At 31.3% G+C, this 17,165-nt stretch overlaps 1 protein-coding gene across 1 annotated transcript in view; it reads left to right on the top strand.

Annotated features, from left to right (window-relative positions):
- Positions 1-17,165, top strand: part of LOC123708350 (ABC transporter G family member 20) — a 45,606-nt gene that overhangs the window by 25,757 nt on the left and 2,684 nt on the right. The window contains exons 6-14 of the mRNA XM_045659029.1: positions 452-545; positions 1,607-1,792; positions 2,449-2,687; positions 3,471-3,714; positions 5,938-6,115; positions 13,691-13,806; positions 15,083-15,153; positions 15,809-15,906; positions 16,804-16,971. Coding sequence (XP_045514985.1) covers positions 452-545; positions 1,607-1,792; positions 2,449-2,687; positions 3,471-3,714; positions 5,938-6,115; positions 13,691-13,806; positions 15,083-15,153; positions 15,809-15,906; positions 16,804-16,971 — 1,394 coding nt within the window. The remainder of the gene's footprint in view (positions 1-451; positions 546-1,606; positions 1,793-2,448; positions 2,688-3,470; positions 3,715-5,937; positions 6,116-13,690; positions 13,807-15,082; positions 15,154-15,808; positions 15,907-16,803; positions 16,972-17,165) is intronic.

Genomic DNA, 17,165 nt, shown 5'->3' with positions numbered 1-17,165 from the left:
GATTGCGATGGCGAAATATACTCGCGGAGGTTAAGAACCACAAGGTAGACATTGATGATAAAGATGAAGACGGAAAGTAACTTAGGGTTGGGTATTTTTTAAAGTTCCGAACCTTCGGTGGGGCAATAGATAAACAATTCTTTCAAAAGCCAGGAATTAATCTTAGGGCTTCATATACGAAGGTATAATTGTCCCAATCTTGTGCCAAAGATGTGGTACTTAAAGATATTTAGAAATGATCTAGTAATTAAAATGTTAGTAAGTATATTTTAAAGTGGTGGAATATTTTTGTGTCACATAATTACGAATCGATGCATTAAAATCTTTTCATAAACAAATTAACTTAAATGTTCATCAAATCAAATGTATTATACGATTTAAAAAAAATAACCATCAAACCGTATTTATTAATCTCAATTAAAATAATCGAAAGCTCGTTAATTTATTCCAGTATCTGGGACCATTTGGTGGAAATAACGAAAGGCGGCCGAACGACAGCTATCATCACCACACATTACATTGACGAGACTAAACAGGCCAATATGGTAAGTATACTGTTAGGTTATTTGTCAGAACATAATATTTATTACTGGAAAAAAAATACAATCACAGGAATAAATATCTTGTATTCCCGGAGTGAGAATTTAAAAACAAATGACAACGCAGTTCCTTCTTGTTTCTCTTTAAAGTTTAGTTTATAGCATTTAGGCTTTATCATCAAGCAATGTTGCGTTCCTTCACATAAAAAGCACGCGCACAGGAATTGAAAAATCATTTATTTGGGTTCCGGAATTACAACAAATATCTTCTTATTAAATTTTTTATTTGTACTAAATTTTATAAAAAATAAATTTAAAATTATGTAAAATAATTATAAGTTTATAATAATACAAATAGCTTTAATCCGGTTAAAAATTTTTTTTCTTTCTGATACATGCTGTAAACTAAATGAAAAAATTATAAATAAACATAAATAGTTTTAATATAAAAAAAACGGAATTGTTCATTTAAAAAATTTAAATGATAGGATTTAGGAAGTGTCTACTTCCTAGTAATTTACTAGGAAATGGTTAACGTAGTAAGTCAATTTTCAAAATATATGAAGAAAAACTAAAAATCAAATTCCAAATATATAAAAAAATTACCAATCCAATTTCCTCCCTATCAGCGTCAGCTCTAGACTGCTCTAAATAAACCCCAAGCGAGATATATTAATAGAAAAAATCTATAAAATAATGCCCTCCTAATCTCAAACTTATATTTCAAAACTATATTCCAACCAAACATTATTAAAACAGAATATTTCAAAAGTATCTGACATCGTTAAAGTCAGTGATAAAATTCGATTTAACGATATAAAATTTCATCGCATTTATGTGATGCAAATTTTATGTATCTTTAGATAATACTATAATTTTACGAGCTAAATCTTTCATATAAATATTTTGTAAAGTGTTTTACAATCTTTAAGTTATTTTTAAAACAATTTATCCCGAATGAGTTAGTTTGAGATAACTTTTTTTTATCCATTTATAGTTTTCTCATTTAGTTTGTTTTGAAACAGACACAAAAATAACTGTCTTAAGCTATGTGTGTAATCTTTCAGATTGGTCTAATGCGTGGAGGACGGTTCCTTGCGGAAGAGGCACCGACTGAGCTGATAAGGCGATACCAGGCCGAGAGCCTTGAAGATGTCTTCCTGAAGCTCTCAGTTCTCCAAAATATGGGGAAACGGAGACGATCAAGTATCCTCGCTGATGTCGTCGAGAAGGTGGAATTACCGGCTATACCCGTAAGTTATTATCTTTATGTCAATACGGTGCATTTTCCTGTATACATTCTAGTTGATTACGAATTTATGTTATACGTCAGTAGAGTTTTAACTGCTTTGGCACCAGGCTTCCAGGTCGATTTCTGGACTTCAATATTTTTTATAAATTTAACCCCCGGTTACTTAGTGTAGTTTCATTCCCAGGAATAATGCTGAATTTTAGAAGGTTGTTACGGTTACAGTACAGTTAGGGTTGCGACATAGCGTTGCAGATACTAAGAGAACTACACCGAAATGCCATACATAATCGTTGATATCACGTTCAATGCTTTACAAATTATTTGGAGCTTTTTAATAGACTGTGCTTAAAAATCATTGTGGTTACTATACAATAATTTTCCTCTATCATTTTTGTTTAATAAACATTTTAACTGAGTATAGAAAATAACTGTTAATGAGTATAGTAAATACTGAGTATATAAAATATTTTTTTAATAAAATCTAAACATACATATACAATTTTATAACGGACATAGTAATAATAAAAATAATGAAACATATTTTTGAAATAGGCCATTTTAAAATAAAATAGCATATATTTTTCCATTAGTCGAGCATAGCTTACATATCCAAATATTACAATACGTGTTTCATAGCTTCTTTTATAACTCTTTCAGGACCCAACAGCCATAGACGTAGAAGATGAAATAGGTGAAATATCAGGAGAGTTTGGTGACAATGTCTCAATGAGCAGCAAGGGCAGGAGTGTGATCGCAGACCTGACAACACCAGTAGAAGCTTTGCCGCCAGAAGATGAGGCTCCTGGTGGTTATCTAGACAGAATTAAGCCCATGAGTTGGCACCACATGAGGGCATTGATATGGAAGAATTTCTGGAGTCTGTTCAGGAACTTTGGGTAAGATTTTACTACATTAAATTTTGAAAATTATTTGAGAACTCGCAGTAGATCCATGCAACTTCCGTACAATCAAGCATCCCGTAATATCGAACGACTGCCGAGGGGACTTTTTGTATCTAAGAAGTCTCATTCATATGTATATAATATATATATATTGGTCTCATAATTAGCAATTAGGTAGGAATATAAAAAATCAACCGATAACAATATAATAGTATATAATCAACAATACAAGGTTGCTAAAACGACTTGGTAAATGGTCTCTGTGCAGTTGCTGAAAATGTCCACCAAGCCATTTATCATCACATTGTAAGCTCGACAACAACTGTTAACAGAACCATTAAACTATGAGCCCCAACCTGAGACAGGCGTGTAAAATGGATATTTGTTTCTAGTCAAAAGTATACTGCAGTAGATAGGGATTTCGTATGAATAATATAATGTATAGCACAATGTTGACGTTTACGAGGTTTACGAGGAAAATAACTAAACTACACTAAACTAAACTACCATTGTTGGCGTGTTAATTTCACTATATTCTTACATTTTGGTGACTTAATTTTTTACTTTTATTATAAAATTTAATAAAACGATGATTTGCTTTTCCTCACAAACTAGAGTTAAAAAAGAACAACTATTCAAAAAATGTAACGAAAACATTAAAATAAACACAAGAAATAAGTTTTTATACCTTATACATAGTATATTGTAATACTTTATTGTATTTAATAGACTTTTATAAAAAGGTTTTTTTTTATAAAATTGTTTAATTTTTTACAGACTTCTAGCCTTCATCATTGGTCTTCCCCTATCCCAAATGGTACTCTTCTGTCTTGCCATTGGACATTATCCAGTGGGTCTACCAATCGCAGTTGTGAATTATGAACTTGGCCCAAACAATACTAATGTACCATGCGACTATGAGAAGAATAAATGCCCACAGGATCCTGATACGTGGGAATGGAATTTAACGAGATTCAGTTGTCAATATCTAGACTTTCTCTCGAAAAGACAGTCGAATTTGGTAAGACTTTAGTTGATATACGGCGTTGGCCTAGTGGCTTCAGCATGCTCTCATCCTTGAGGTCGTAGGTTGATCCCCAGTTGTGCACTAATGAACTTTATGCCTATGTGAGGAACGCTCGAACGGTGAAAGAAAACGTCGTGAGGAAACCGACTTGCCCCCAAGTCGGTCTTAGACCCAAAAAGTCGATGACGTGTATGAGGCTGAGGCCTACTTGAAATGATCATGAAACAGATACAAAAATCTGAGGCCCTAAGTGCCACTGGCTTTTGTCCTTAGTGCAGTTCGATAGTTTCGGCATAGCGCAAATAAATAGAGCTCCCCCTTTAAATAACTGAAGTATCATTTTTAGTCTTTACCTATTTACTAATGTGGCACTGAGCCATATTTATTAGTCTTTATAAATATACAATAAGCAAACGAGCAAACACAGCAGTTGATAATTTATAATGGTAATGCCCATTTATAATGGAAATGCAGATCGATCGGCTAAGTACAGAGCTTCAAGAAATGGTCAAACGAAATTTGTTCTTGTAAATTTTGTGTAAACAAGAGCGCTTTGTCGAAGAGGCGGTAAATACTTAGGAAGCTTTTATTTTAAATTTAGAATTTTATTTAACTGGATCTGTTATGGCAACAAAGGTTTTGTAATATTGCCAGTGACTTACGCGAGCTTCAATAAAACTAGATAAAGATTTCGAAATGTTAATTAAATAGATAAATTTGCCTAATCCGTTAAAGTTTAATTCAAATATTTATGTGTCGTGAAAGTTATCGTCCTTGTTATTTATTTCTGCCTTATCAATACTATTTCACTTTGATATATAAAATAAGTCCCATTATTCTCTGTAATATAGGTGTTCAACAATATCGTGCTAAGTATTCAAATTATCTCGGTAACGGAAACATAAAATTAAATAAGGGTATAATTATACAAATTGTGGAGGCGAGTCACGACATCAATTATAGTGTAATGTAAGGAATTAATTTAAGACTATACAAAATATTGGCCTGAATTTTCCTGAGGTTCTCTAAGGAATACAAAATTAATATTGTATACGTTATTTGATAATACCTAATATGGAATGCTACTTATATATCTGTAGCGCCAACGATTTTCTGTTAGCCAAACAGTGACCTATCATTCTATCTATTTCTATCATCTTCATGGGCGTTATCCTTTATCAGCTGGTCAACCATGTCTGGTTTAAATTGTATAAATAGATAATATTTTTTGTCTAAGGGCAAATACGAAAGTAGTATATTAACCTAACTTTATTTCTTTTTATCGAACATCGACCTTGACCTAGATAATCTTGATAACAACTCAGCCGTATCCGAATCCGTCAATAAACTTTTTTAAGCTCAAAAATAAACCAAAAGGTTTCCTGTTTACCAATTATGTAAATTTTATTTCAAGAATAGAAAATTTTCATCCTACGCCATTAAGATAAATCCGTAGCAATTTATTTTTAAAACAAGAAAATTTTTGGTCCTTCGGTCACGTTATTTCATATATTATCTATAATTTAGTAGGTATGTTCAATAAGGTGTTATATGCGGGACTTGATTAGTTCACATATAGCTGTATTAAGAATACCAATGTTTAACGATTTAAGGAACGCGTTAGAAATTTAGATTTATTATTAAGTAACTCTTCATCGACATGTTGAAAATAGGGTCTGCCTATAGAGCCTTCTAACCTGAAAATATGAACAGGGCTATCCAATTACTATATACCAGGACCTCTGGATTATAAAATCATTAAACTAAGTAAGCGTAGTCAAAGGTATAGGAGTCTAAAAATATATCTAGAATATAATGGAGAGGTCTTTAATTATCACACTTTTCAAAGAAATATAAAATATATTTTTTTAAAGTATTTTGGTTGCATATGTAATGCTTATTATAATGGTTATAAAACTATATATAATGGTTATAATAAATTATGTATCTAAATATAACATTTATGTATCTATATTATGTAATATGTATATATATATAGATACATAAATGTAAAATAGCTAATAAGTAACAGAAAGGTACTAATTGATGATGCCTTTTCATTCGATATAATGTCTCCTATTGATTCTTCGAATTAAAAATATATAAAAAGTATCTCCAAAAATATGATTACATTAATTCTCATGTTCGTATAAGGCTAAATGAGATTGTGCTAGTGCTGGCTTTAGTAGATCCTAAACAAATATTTTTCTTTTTCAGATATACTACCCCAACGAAGAAGTAGCAATGACAAAAGCAGAAAGAGGGGCCGCTAGAGCTGTCCTTGTCTTTCCGGCTAATTTCTCCACTAGTCTCCAGGATAGAATGAGAGATCCAAGGCATACAGATGTTTATACAATCGAAAGCTCAGAAATCACTGTACATATGGATGATACAGGTTAGTGCGGTTAAGCTAAGATAATTTAGTAAAAATAAAAATGAGTTGAAAATGAACTGTTGTTTTATAAATGGAATAAACAATATTAAAAACACATTTCATGTAATTTTCATACTTATTGACTTTTTTTACTGACTAAATTTCTTTAACATTATTTGCTTAAATTAAAAAAATCATTACTTAAACAATAATTCGTTTCTGAAAACAAACAACTTTTATCATCTGCGGATTACTTATCTAATATATTTGAAAATACACTACAATCAGTAAAAATTTCACCATCAGACGTCACAGCAGAATACGAAATACACGAGCGTTTCTTAAGGCAGTTTTTGCCGCACACTACTACTATGTGGAGCTGTTCACTGAATTATTCCCGAAACAATTCGACTTAGTGTCCTTCAAATACCAATTCTTAATAGGCCGGCAACGGACTTGCGAGCCTTCTGGCGATGTGTCTAAGCTTATCAATTAACAATAATAGATTATAACTTTAATTGTAAATGTCTTTTTGCTATTACAAGAAATAAATCGATAAAAGGTAAATTGAATAAAATTATTGAGTTTTATATAAATACAAGAACAATAACAAAGAAAAGTTACAAGCAGCCTTGCGGTTGTTAAAGGTTAACTAATGTTGATATAAGTAATATTAAGATAATTTAAATGTTTAATTATTGTTCCACGAAACGGGCAATCAATAACCATTTAGGGATCTCATCGCTCATAAATATAAACTCTAAATCAAATTTAACTAAAGTTATTTGCGAAGATTCCAGTCGTAACAATAAAATATTTCGATGATTTACATAATATTGAAATAATTCATAAACTCGAATGATATTCGAAGTTTTATCAAAAAGCTATTAGTGGGATTTTATGTTATAAACTTTTATTGATCTTGATTATATTGGAATTGTTTTAAGTTAATAGCCGTTGTTCATACATTTTTAAGGAATTTTAGATTGTTGTAGTCCAATGGGACTATTGGATAAATATGGTTCTGGTGTATCTTAATGTACAAGAGGTAATCTTCTGTAATATTATGCCACCCTAGTACCAACTTAACCGAAAACAGAAAAAAAACCGAATTCAGGACAATTGTGCTGTATAAGCTTAAAATCATTTATTATTGAGTTTGTTCCTATCAGTATCGGACAATTTATAATTTTATTAATATTTGTTGCTTTTTTATTTTTCCAATTTTTTGAATAAAATCCCATTTCTAGGTTGTGCGGTGCGGCTCATGTTTCAAATATCATATTAATATATAAATAGATACGCGGAGTTTGTATATTAAAAATGTTATATTACGTTTTTTAAAAGGTAACACAAAAATAAATACACAAGTAAACCTCATACAACTTAAATTCATTCACATCTAATGAAATGCATCAGACATACAATTTTGTCACAATTGCCTCCTTCATATTACCCAGAATATTTTTATTTCCAAAGTTATACCCTCACACAGTTGAAAAAGGTGTAAATTTCAGTAACACAAGCGAAATTTGATTACCTCGATGGCGGAAACTTAATTTGTATGCAAATTACCCTTTTTATGATAAAGTTTTGGATTAAATTATATTTTACGTAAAATGTTCCGTATTTAGTAATGTAATAACTGTTAAAATCAACATGTCTTGTTCGAAATGGCCACCGTTTTTAGTCAATTACATTTTATAGTACATTTTTAACTTTGTTGGTTGCATGTTGTATATAAAGAAGCTTAGGAAACGAAACAGCGTATGTTTGCGTTTCGTTTTTAATGTTTGTATTGAAACTTCTTAGAAAATTATTGTTTGATATAAGATCTTCATATAAGTTCCAGCCCAGCAATGCATTGTTATAAAAAATAAAACTGACCTATACGCCACACACCAGTGCCATAGTATTCATAAGGCCATTCTATTAAATTCGCCCTAAGCTGGCCTTCACAAATAGCAATTAAATGGCAGACGGAGTAATCCTGCTAACTGTCAGTTATAATTAAGATCGCCAAAATTGAGAAAGCGTATATATCTTAGGTTTTACGGCAATTTATCTTTGTAATGAAGTTGCTACTACGTATGTCTTGAATTTATCATGATTTAGTTTGTCAAGTTTGGATCGCACAGCCCGGACAACGGCTACTATAAAGCCTTCACTTGTTTAAGCTATCCCGGTATATAAAAATGAGTTTTAGAATATCCATAGCGCTAAAACCTAAATCATCAGCACATACACACCCTAAGTTTAACACCATCACACTGCCGAAATAGGCATTACTTAGTTAAATGTATTTAATAATTTCATTGTATATATTATATATTCCATTATTGGCTATATCTTTAGTATAATTGTTTTCGTTATATATTATACACGAAATAAATAAAGTAATATGTATTAAGATTAGACTAGATTAGAATTATGTTCGCCTTAGTTTCGGATAATTTGATAATTCGGAAAATTTGAAATTCGGACCCCTGACAAAATTTTATTTGTTTCGCTTTTCTGTTTCCTTACAATACATTACCCATTATTCCTTAATAAGCCTCTATTTCTTAGCAATCAATCTACGTAATTAATCTTCTTGATCAATACAGACGTAAATTATAGGCGGACTGAGATTGATAGCATATGTGTAATAATTACACTACTCGAAGGGAATATATCTTGGGTGTATATTGTATGAATTTTCTCACTTCGCTATAACCTCTTTGTTTAATTATGTTCTATATGTTAAGTCATAACGAGTGCTTTAACGCGCGACTTTCATCAGAGGTCGTTGGATTAGAGCCCCAGTTGTGCACCTATGACTTTATGTACGCATATAACACTCGCTCGCATGCTTAGACCGTAGAAAAGCCGGCGTGTCTGGCAGAGATCACTTACTTGCCTATTAGAAAAAAAATATTTAGAATTATCACGAAACATACAGAACTATTAAGCCAAGACCTAAAAAGGTTCCAGCGCCATTGGTATTTATAAAGTCTTCTCGCTCTTTATTTCATTGATAAAACACCACAAAATATAACCACCATATGTATCAACTAATTAAAAAGCTTATTTGGTAAGACATACTGAAATAAGGATGTTGTGTGTTAAAAATTATGAATTACATAGGCATAACACAAAATACAATTCACACATACAATTCATACAATACCTATTCCCAAAATTTAATGACATTAAAAAATAATTTTCTTAAGCTCTTTTACCTTACTGTCCTATAAAGATAAGTCCTATATAGTAAGATGGCTCAATAAAGAAAATGTATATTTTCTTTTGTAATGATAATAAGGTTCAGACGGAGGGAAAATTCTATGTAATAAACGAAAATTCTCTCAAAAATAAAGGCTTTGCAGGTTCACAATAGTCTTTATCTAAAACTAGACTTTTAAATTTACTTTCATTACGATATCTTTGAAGAAATTGTATGGACTTGTGATTATATCGCTCACAAAATAAGTGCTGTCGTTAAATGGAGTAGATATTTTATGTAATAATTAGAATATTAGCATGATGTTATTGGAAATAGAACACTGCCTAGTCTAAATACTATGTGTAACTATGTTAAACAAATATAAACATATTTGTTCACCAGACTAATTAAGTTTTAAGGATACGATTTAGAGCTGATACATCGCACACGTATAACTCTTGTATGAGTCCCATATTATGTCAAAATCCAAAACGTTTTTACGCTAGTCCTTCGTTTCATTAAGCAGTCTTGGCCTAGTGGCTTCAGCATGGGACTCTCATCCCTAAGGTTGAGGTTCCCCGGCTGTGCACCATTCTTTCTATGTGCGCATTTAAATTGTGCACTCGAACGGTGAAGGAAAACATTGTTAGGAAACCGTCATGCCTTAGACCCTAAAAGTCGCCGGCGTGCGGCAGGCACAGAAGGCTGATCACCTGCTTACCTATTAGATTAACAAATGATCATGAAGCGGATACAGAAATCTGACGCCCACCATTGATTTATTTATTTTTCGTTTCATTGAACACAGCTATCGATATACAATAAAATTGACAAAGTCTTGAAGATAGTATATGTACATTAAATTCATGGTCAATGTTAAAGTCAGTCAAAAATCATTTATTCATATAGGTAACACAATGTACACTTATGAACGTCAAAAAAAGAAATATACATTAAATGCTTCTAATTTTACATTTACTGCCAGTTCTCAAATCAAGGGTGTAGAACTGAAGAGAAAAACTGGCAATAAACTCTCCGCCACTCGTTTTAATCGCCAATCGCGATTTTTTTTGTAATACATAACGTTTGTAAGGAGATGCAACCATTACACCGTGTTGAACATGACATCTTAAGCAATAAATAATAATAAAATAAAGTGAAATGAAAGATTTGTCTCTGATTGTCAAAGATCCTTTATCAGCAGGAGGCATGGTGAAATAGGAGCACGTCCTTACATTCTCGTGGGAACAACACTTAAATATTTTTGATATTATTATTTCATACGTCGTAAATACTTCGTGAAATTAATCCCGAGGTTAATAAATATTGTTGTTCACACTTATCGGAGCTATGATTTGTCATAGATAATAGGTAGCTTAGCACAGCAGCGTCTATAATTTTCACAGATAATGCAAACTGAAAGCAAATCGTTTTCTGCCAAATTGTGTTTACATGGTTTCTAAAAGACACAGACTGTACTTTAATTAAAAATGGTGTGTTGATGTGCTTTATATGAATTTAGTTATTTTTTAATATTATCTGTTGATAATTATTTTATTTACTTAAATAAGATAAATATTTTTTTTAATTAAACCAGTCCTATTACAAATAAATATCAAATTATTTACGGAGTAATAAAGATACAATTTCAACTATTTTGTTAAACAAAACGTAATTAGATTTAGTATGTAAAAACAAGAGGATAGATCCATAAAAGACTGTATCGGCACTAATTATAAGCATGTATAATTTTATGCTTAGTGTCATAAATACTGAGGGAAGTTTCAGACGTCATAATTCGCACTTGCGTCTAATTACGTCTAATGAAGGGGTTGACCGTTGAAGTTATTAAAGGACAAGACCACTGTTACTACAAATATTAAATAAAATCAATGGCGCTTTTTAGGTCTGGCCCTAAGATTTCTGTATCTGTTTCATGATCATTTGTAAATCGAATAGGCAAGTAGGTGTTCAGCCTTCTGTGTCTGACACACGTCGTCCACTTTTTGGATCTAAGATAAGCCACGATGTTTTCCTTCACCGTTCGAGCTAATGTAATATGCGCATATTAAGTTATAATATTATTATGCACCTAGAAAGAAAATCCATTGGTGCACAGCCGGGTATCGAACCTACGACCTCAGAGATGAGAGTCGCACGCTGTAGTCACTAGGCCAACACTACTCCACAAACATTAAATAAAATTCACAAATATAAATGAGATCGAGATTTTTTTTTAATTTTTAAATAATAATTAATAATATATAGTAATTTTTAAACTATGTATTATAAAAATTGCTTAAAGAAACATACTTTTGTGAGAAACCTAGCGAACCTTTAATGTTTTAAGGGCATAGAAATCTTCTATTTAGGCAAATGTTTGTATTTACTTCATGTTGTACTTAATCTCTGACGGGTTTACTACTAAAAAATATTATATTATGTTCATTATATTATTTAAAAATAATGGTAGAACGCACGTTTCTAGAAAATATTTACTACCTTAAATCTATTACATTTAATGTTCTTATATCATTTAAGGATCGCCTCGGACGTAAAAGAGGCTTTTCGTGTGAAAATAGCAAGTCATATTCAATAAAAAGCACAGCCTTTGTTCATTCCACTCAGCCTTTGATAGGTTAAATATTCAGGATGGAGGAATAAATTCGCTGAAGTGAAAAAGAAAAAATATATGGGTCGGCGAATATGTCGTTCAAAGTACGCAAAGGTTTTTAATATTATAAAGATGATTTTACCGGCTTTTATGAAGTTAAATTAAAAAGTTCCTACCGCTTCCAGATGAGCTGATATCTTCTTTTTTACGTTAAAAATTATCTAGAATTCGGCCTCGTTAAATGGACCCGAGGTGGAGTTTCACATATCTCCACTACTTAAAACGATAGATTCCCAGTGTACTAGGGCAGTGGTCGGCAATCTTGTATTAATAACATTAGTAAAATATAAAGATTATATTAAAGTCATTTTCAAGTTGACGTTGGAGCTGTTTAAAGTTGACGGATAAATCTTAGATTTTTAATGAATCTGGAATTCTCATAGTCTTTTCCAAGTATTAGAAATGAAATATAATTAAATGCAGACGCTAAACATTGCTAACTATGCCTACGCTAAACGCTATGACCACAAAATTATATTTTTATAAGATTATTCAAAATGACTATTCTCTCATCGTTTAAATATAACATATAACCAAGCTTCAATTAAATAAAAGCGGTTTTCCAGGTGATAATGAATACATTATTTTTCACTGTCTATATAATTTCTTGAATAGAACAAAGATGCAAATTAATTCTCGCAAAACAATAGAAAGTAGAACTTGTGTTATAACAAAAGACCATTTAGAGATCAATCTAAGAATAAATCTTCCTTATTGCACACTGGGGAATTCGCCGGAAACTATCTTGAATAATTGCTAGGGAATTGTTGCTTTTATTTTAAGCAAGGTACCTGACAACATTTTTGACTATTGTTATTGACTTTATCTAATAGGTCTTGTATTTGTTATTGTTAAGGACTGAATGTCCCTTCATCTTTAATTAAATATATTAATCGTTGAGCCATGGAGGCATGCGTAACAAACATTGCTCTTAAGAGCAAAGGTAAATAAAATATTCAAACAGTATTGGAAAAACGGCTGTCATCATAGTAAGCCTTTGAGGATTTGGTTATTACTGAAATGTCAAAGATATTATATATATACGTAAGCTTTCTAATACCGGAGACAAAATGAGAACAATATTTTCATACTCTCAATTCGAATTAGGGGTAAGATTTCGAGATAATATCATGATAAGATATCGCGTAGGTTACGCAGTGAATATCCAAAATACCAATAGTAATAGATACTAGTAGTTGTTCGGACTAATACCTGTAGCAGAGTTTCTTGATCAGACGTCAAGGCAAAATACAAAATACCATCCGTATCACCTCGACGTCCGTCTTTTCACAACTGAGCGTTTCAGTTACACACTGAAGTATTTCCGAACCAAAATTCTATCTCTCTTCGCAATGCGAGTGTCCATGGGCGGCGGCGGCACTGAATATCAGATAGGACTCCTGACCGCTTGCCTCCTATTACATTAAATAAACCGAATGTAGTGTATTTTACGGCCATTTTATAGAACATATGTAGTAGATAGACAAATTGGTAAATTTATAAAGATTTTTCTTACTTAATTTAACAGTAATTTCAATAACTAACAAATAAGAGAGCCTTATCTAAGCTGTGCCTAAAAATAGCAATTACTATAAAACCATAACACAACATTCAACTACGAAATATATCTCGTATATCTGCCAGTTACACTGGCAACATTTCCTGACTTGCGATGCATATACGCTACGTTTATTATGATTATATTCTGTGTTCATAGATAAACAAGTCGAGTGGATGTTGCTGCGAGACATTCAGCTTGCGTTCATGGAGGCTACGGAACAGCTGACTTATGTGTGTAATCTTCCAAAGAGGATGCTGTCCATACCTGTCACTGTAAGTATTTATAACATTTTTTAATTATGCCATAAATCTTATTTTTCCGATTAAACGATGAAGAAGTATTTCAAAAGTAATATACCTAATTCATGTCGTGCAAATGAAAGTTTCCTAATTATTTAACATCATAATATTAATAAAGTATTTTTAGTGTAGTGTCAATTAACGCCTATACAGGCGAAATAATGAATACTCATTATAACAATTAAAAATGCAAGGCTCAAAATTTTCATCTTAATTAATATTCAGACGAATATTTTGATTTGGCTTTTAAAAGTATGAAGCCGCGCGCCGTTTTTGAAAGAAAACTGTAATCTTTAAGAAGATTCTTAAGCATCTTAACACTAGCTGGTTCTCGCGGTTTCTTTCTCCTCGTACCGCTTGCTTATTTCAGAGCGTGACAACTACAGAAACTTTTGTGCTACTCTGTCGGTCCATCGTTTTAGGCATTGTGTCCCTTTGGTGTCTTTCCTTTCCTTTGGTTTGAGCCTCAGTTGGAGACTAGTAACCATCATAAACGCACGTGATCTACTTGAGCGTTATTTTCACTTTATTTTTGATGGCGACTTCTGTGTAAATCACAATTTCGCCAATGTCGCGTTCTAAGTCTTAACACTGTATAGATCGATTTGATAGAGCGTTATTTTATTGACGAGTTATTGTTGAAAGTATGGCATTACTAGGACATTGGTTACAATTCAGTAATGTCAGCACACTTTTGTCAAAAATTGTAACTCTAATAATTTACATTTAGAAAAAAATCATGTGTCAATTTCGAAGTTTTCAGGGAAACAATTGTACATTGTCATTGTAAATGAATTTATAAACAGGCCTTCCAAGCTTAAAAGTATTTTAAGTATATAATAATAAATTAACACAGAATTTACTTTGGCTACAAGCGAATAATAATTATTAACTAAGATGATATCTTTAGGATTGTTATTTTAGTAACAAATAATATAAGTTGATTACTTTGTTGATTTTGCGTGGGCACTAAAATAGAAAATTCAATTCTATCTTTCTGAAAGTCTGTACTGTTATAATGTATATTTCAAAGCATAAATATAAGATTCGTTTGTTTGATTAACTTTCAGATTGTACTTATTGCATTATTACATACTGGATCTTTCTCTTAATAACTTAAATAAACGTTGAATATTAATGACCGGCGTTTTTGTGTGGGATGTACCATGTTTGAATAATTTAAACTGAATTAGAATTATTGCTACCTGTTTTAATGTTTACACAAATTTATTTTTCGATTATTTTTCAGTTTCATAACCCCATCTACGGTTTGGAGGTCCCTAATTTTACAGACTTCGCCGGACCCGGTGTAATCCTTACGTAAGTAAATTTTGATTATATTTGTAATTGGGGTTTTAAACACATACACTATATATTATTTTAACGGTTCCTATAAACATTTTAACGATTTTTTTTAGATTTATTTAACAAATATATAGCATTGTCTTAATGAGGCAATCCTATTTACAAATGTATGTTTTCATGATATATATATTGTGTATTTACTCCATCTTTGCAATTGCAAGTTCCGCTGGTTTCGCGCATGCCAGTTTCTTGAATAAATTTTTATTATATACAACAGTAAGTTACGCAAGCTTTTTAAGTATATTATCACATCTGTTGGTTCTATACTTAAAATATGCCATAATACCCTATATTATTACAATGAATAGAAAAATATTGTATTTTTGTAACGAATACTGGATCGTTTAAAAAAAATCTTTTGATATTATAATGTTATATTATTTATTAAGTCAGGTTGAGATTGGCCGTTAGTTCTTTATAAAAATATATATTTTGGAAATAAAACATCTTAACTAATCAAGTAAGAAGTAATACATTTATATTAAACTGTGTTTTTACATCAGGGAAAGTATTTGCTACATAGTTTGCCTATTTTTGACAAGTTTCTTTGTGTTTTTAGGATTACAAGCAAGGGAAAGCCATTCATAATAAAATTAACATATTATTTCAGAATCATCTTCTTCCTGGCAGTCGCGTTAACTTCCGGTTCCATGTTGGCAGAACGGAACGACGGTATACTTGAACGATCACTTGTTTCCGGTATAACAGGTAAATTTTCTTTTAATATAATAAAAAATCTGAAAGATTTAAATATAAAACAGGAAACCCGTGAAAATTTGTGTATTTTTTCAATAATGATATTTTTACTTTATTTCTCATTACAAAAATATATTTTATTTACATGAGAAACTTAATATTATGTATATACGAGCGAGGTGCACGTCTACTAGGTTCACTCTGACATGTATCTTTAATGCCATTTTGAATTTGTTAAACGCTCTAATATTACGAATTTTATATGGTAATTGATTAAATAATTGCACACCCCAATCTTACTAGATTTTATTATTTAATTAAGAATAATTATGCTATAATTCTAACTTTTATAATTAAAAATTATTATCAAGCTCTTACAAGAAAACTTAACCTTTAACTCGAGTGCATACAAAACAAAACTGGTATTGTTTTTGAACATTCTCATTATTCAAAGTCCTAACTTAATGAAAACATACGTTTATGCTCCTAACTTATAATGAATTTATTTAATATATTCCATAATAATGTTCTAACTTTTAGCACACTTCTCAGATACCAATAATTGATAATTTTCTGTTTTGCAATAGTTGTTAATAGCCTAAAGCTTGCTCACCGGTGCTTCACATAAAAAAACTCTAAAGTTCTCGTAAGATGTTTAACATCTAATAAACTAATATTACTAGAATATATCTTATGCTGTGTCAATCGTAATTATAGATTTAATATAATATTAGTTATACCGTTTTCGTGTTATTGTAAGTTTTTATGACTAAAAAATACTTTTCGTTTTTCTTCTGTATTGTCAGCCAGGCCTCGGGGTAGATTAAAAATATGGAAAAAAATTATTTCGAACGGATCGATTAATTAATACTTTTTTTACAATTAATATTTATTTTGTTTCGACAACAGGTACCGAGATCCTCTTCTCACACGTCATAGTCCAGATGTTGGTGATGATATTCCAGACGGCCATGGTGCTGATTGTAGGTTTTGTTATCTTCGGCCTGACCCTCAAAGGATCTCTGGGTTGGGTTATTATTCTGACGCTCATTAATGGCCTGTGTGGAATGACCTTTGGTAAGATCTTTATAATGAGTTGTTTAAAGAAATGTTGATATTAATAATTTTCAAAACGAGCTCTATACGAGTTTATATTACACTAGCTATAGTCCGATTGACAAGGAAATATGAAAATGTATTTAAAGAGGTCTAAGTAGTGGTGGTGTTGGATATTAGAGTGGAAATTTAGGGCTAAGTATGACTTCCGTATG

Source organism: Pieris brassicae, chromosome 1, assembly GCF_905147105.1.
Source record: "Pieris brassicae chromosome 1, ilPieBrab1.1, whole genome shotgun sequence".
Classification (NCBI taxonomy): domain Eukaryota; kingdom Metazoa; phylum Arthropoda; class Insecta; order Lepidoptera; family Pieridae; genus Pieris; species Pieris brassicae.
The sequence above is the reverse complement of the archived record's forward strand: the minus strand, read 5'-3'. Positions and strand labels throughout refer to the sequence as shown.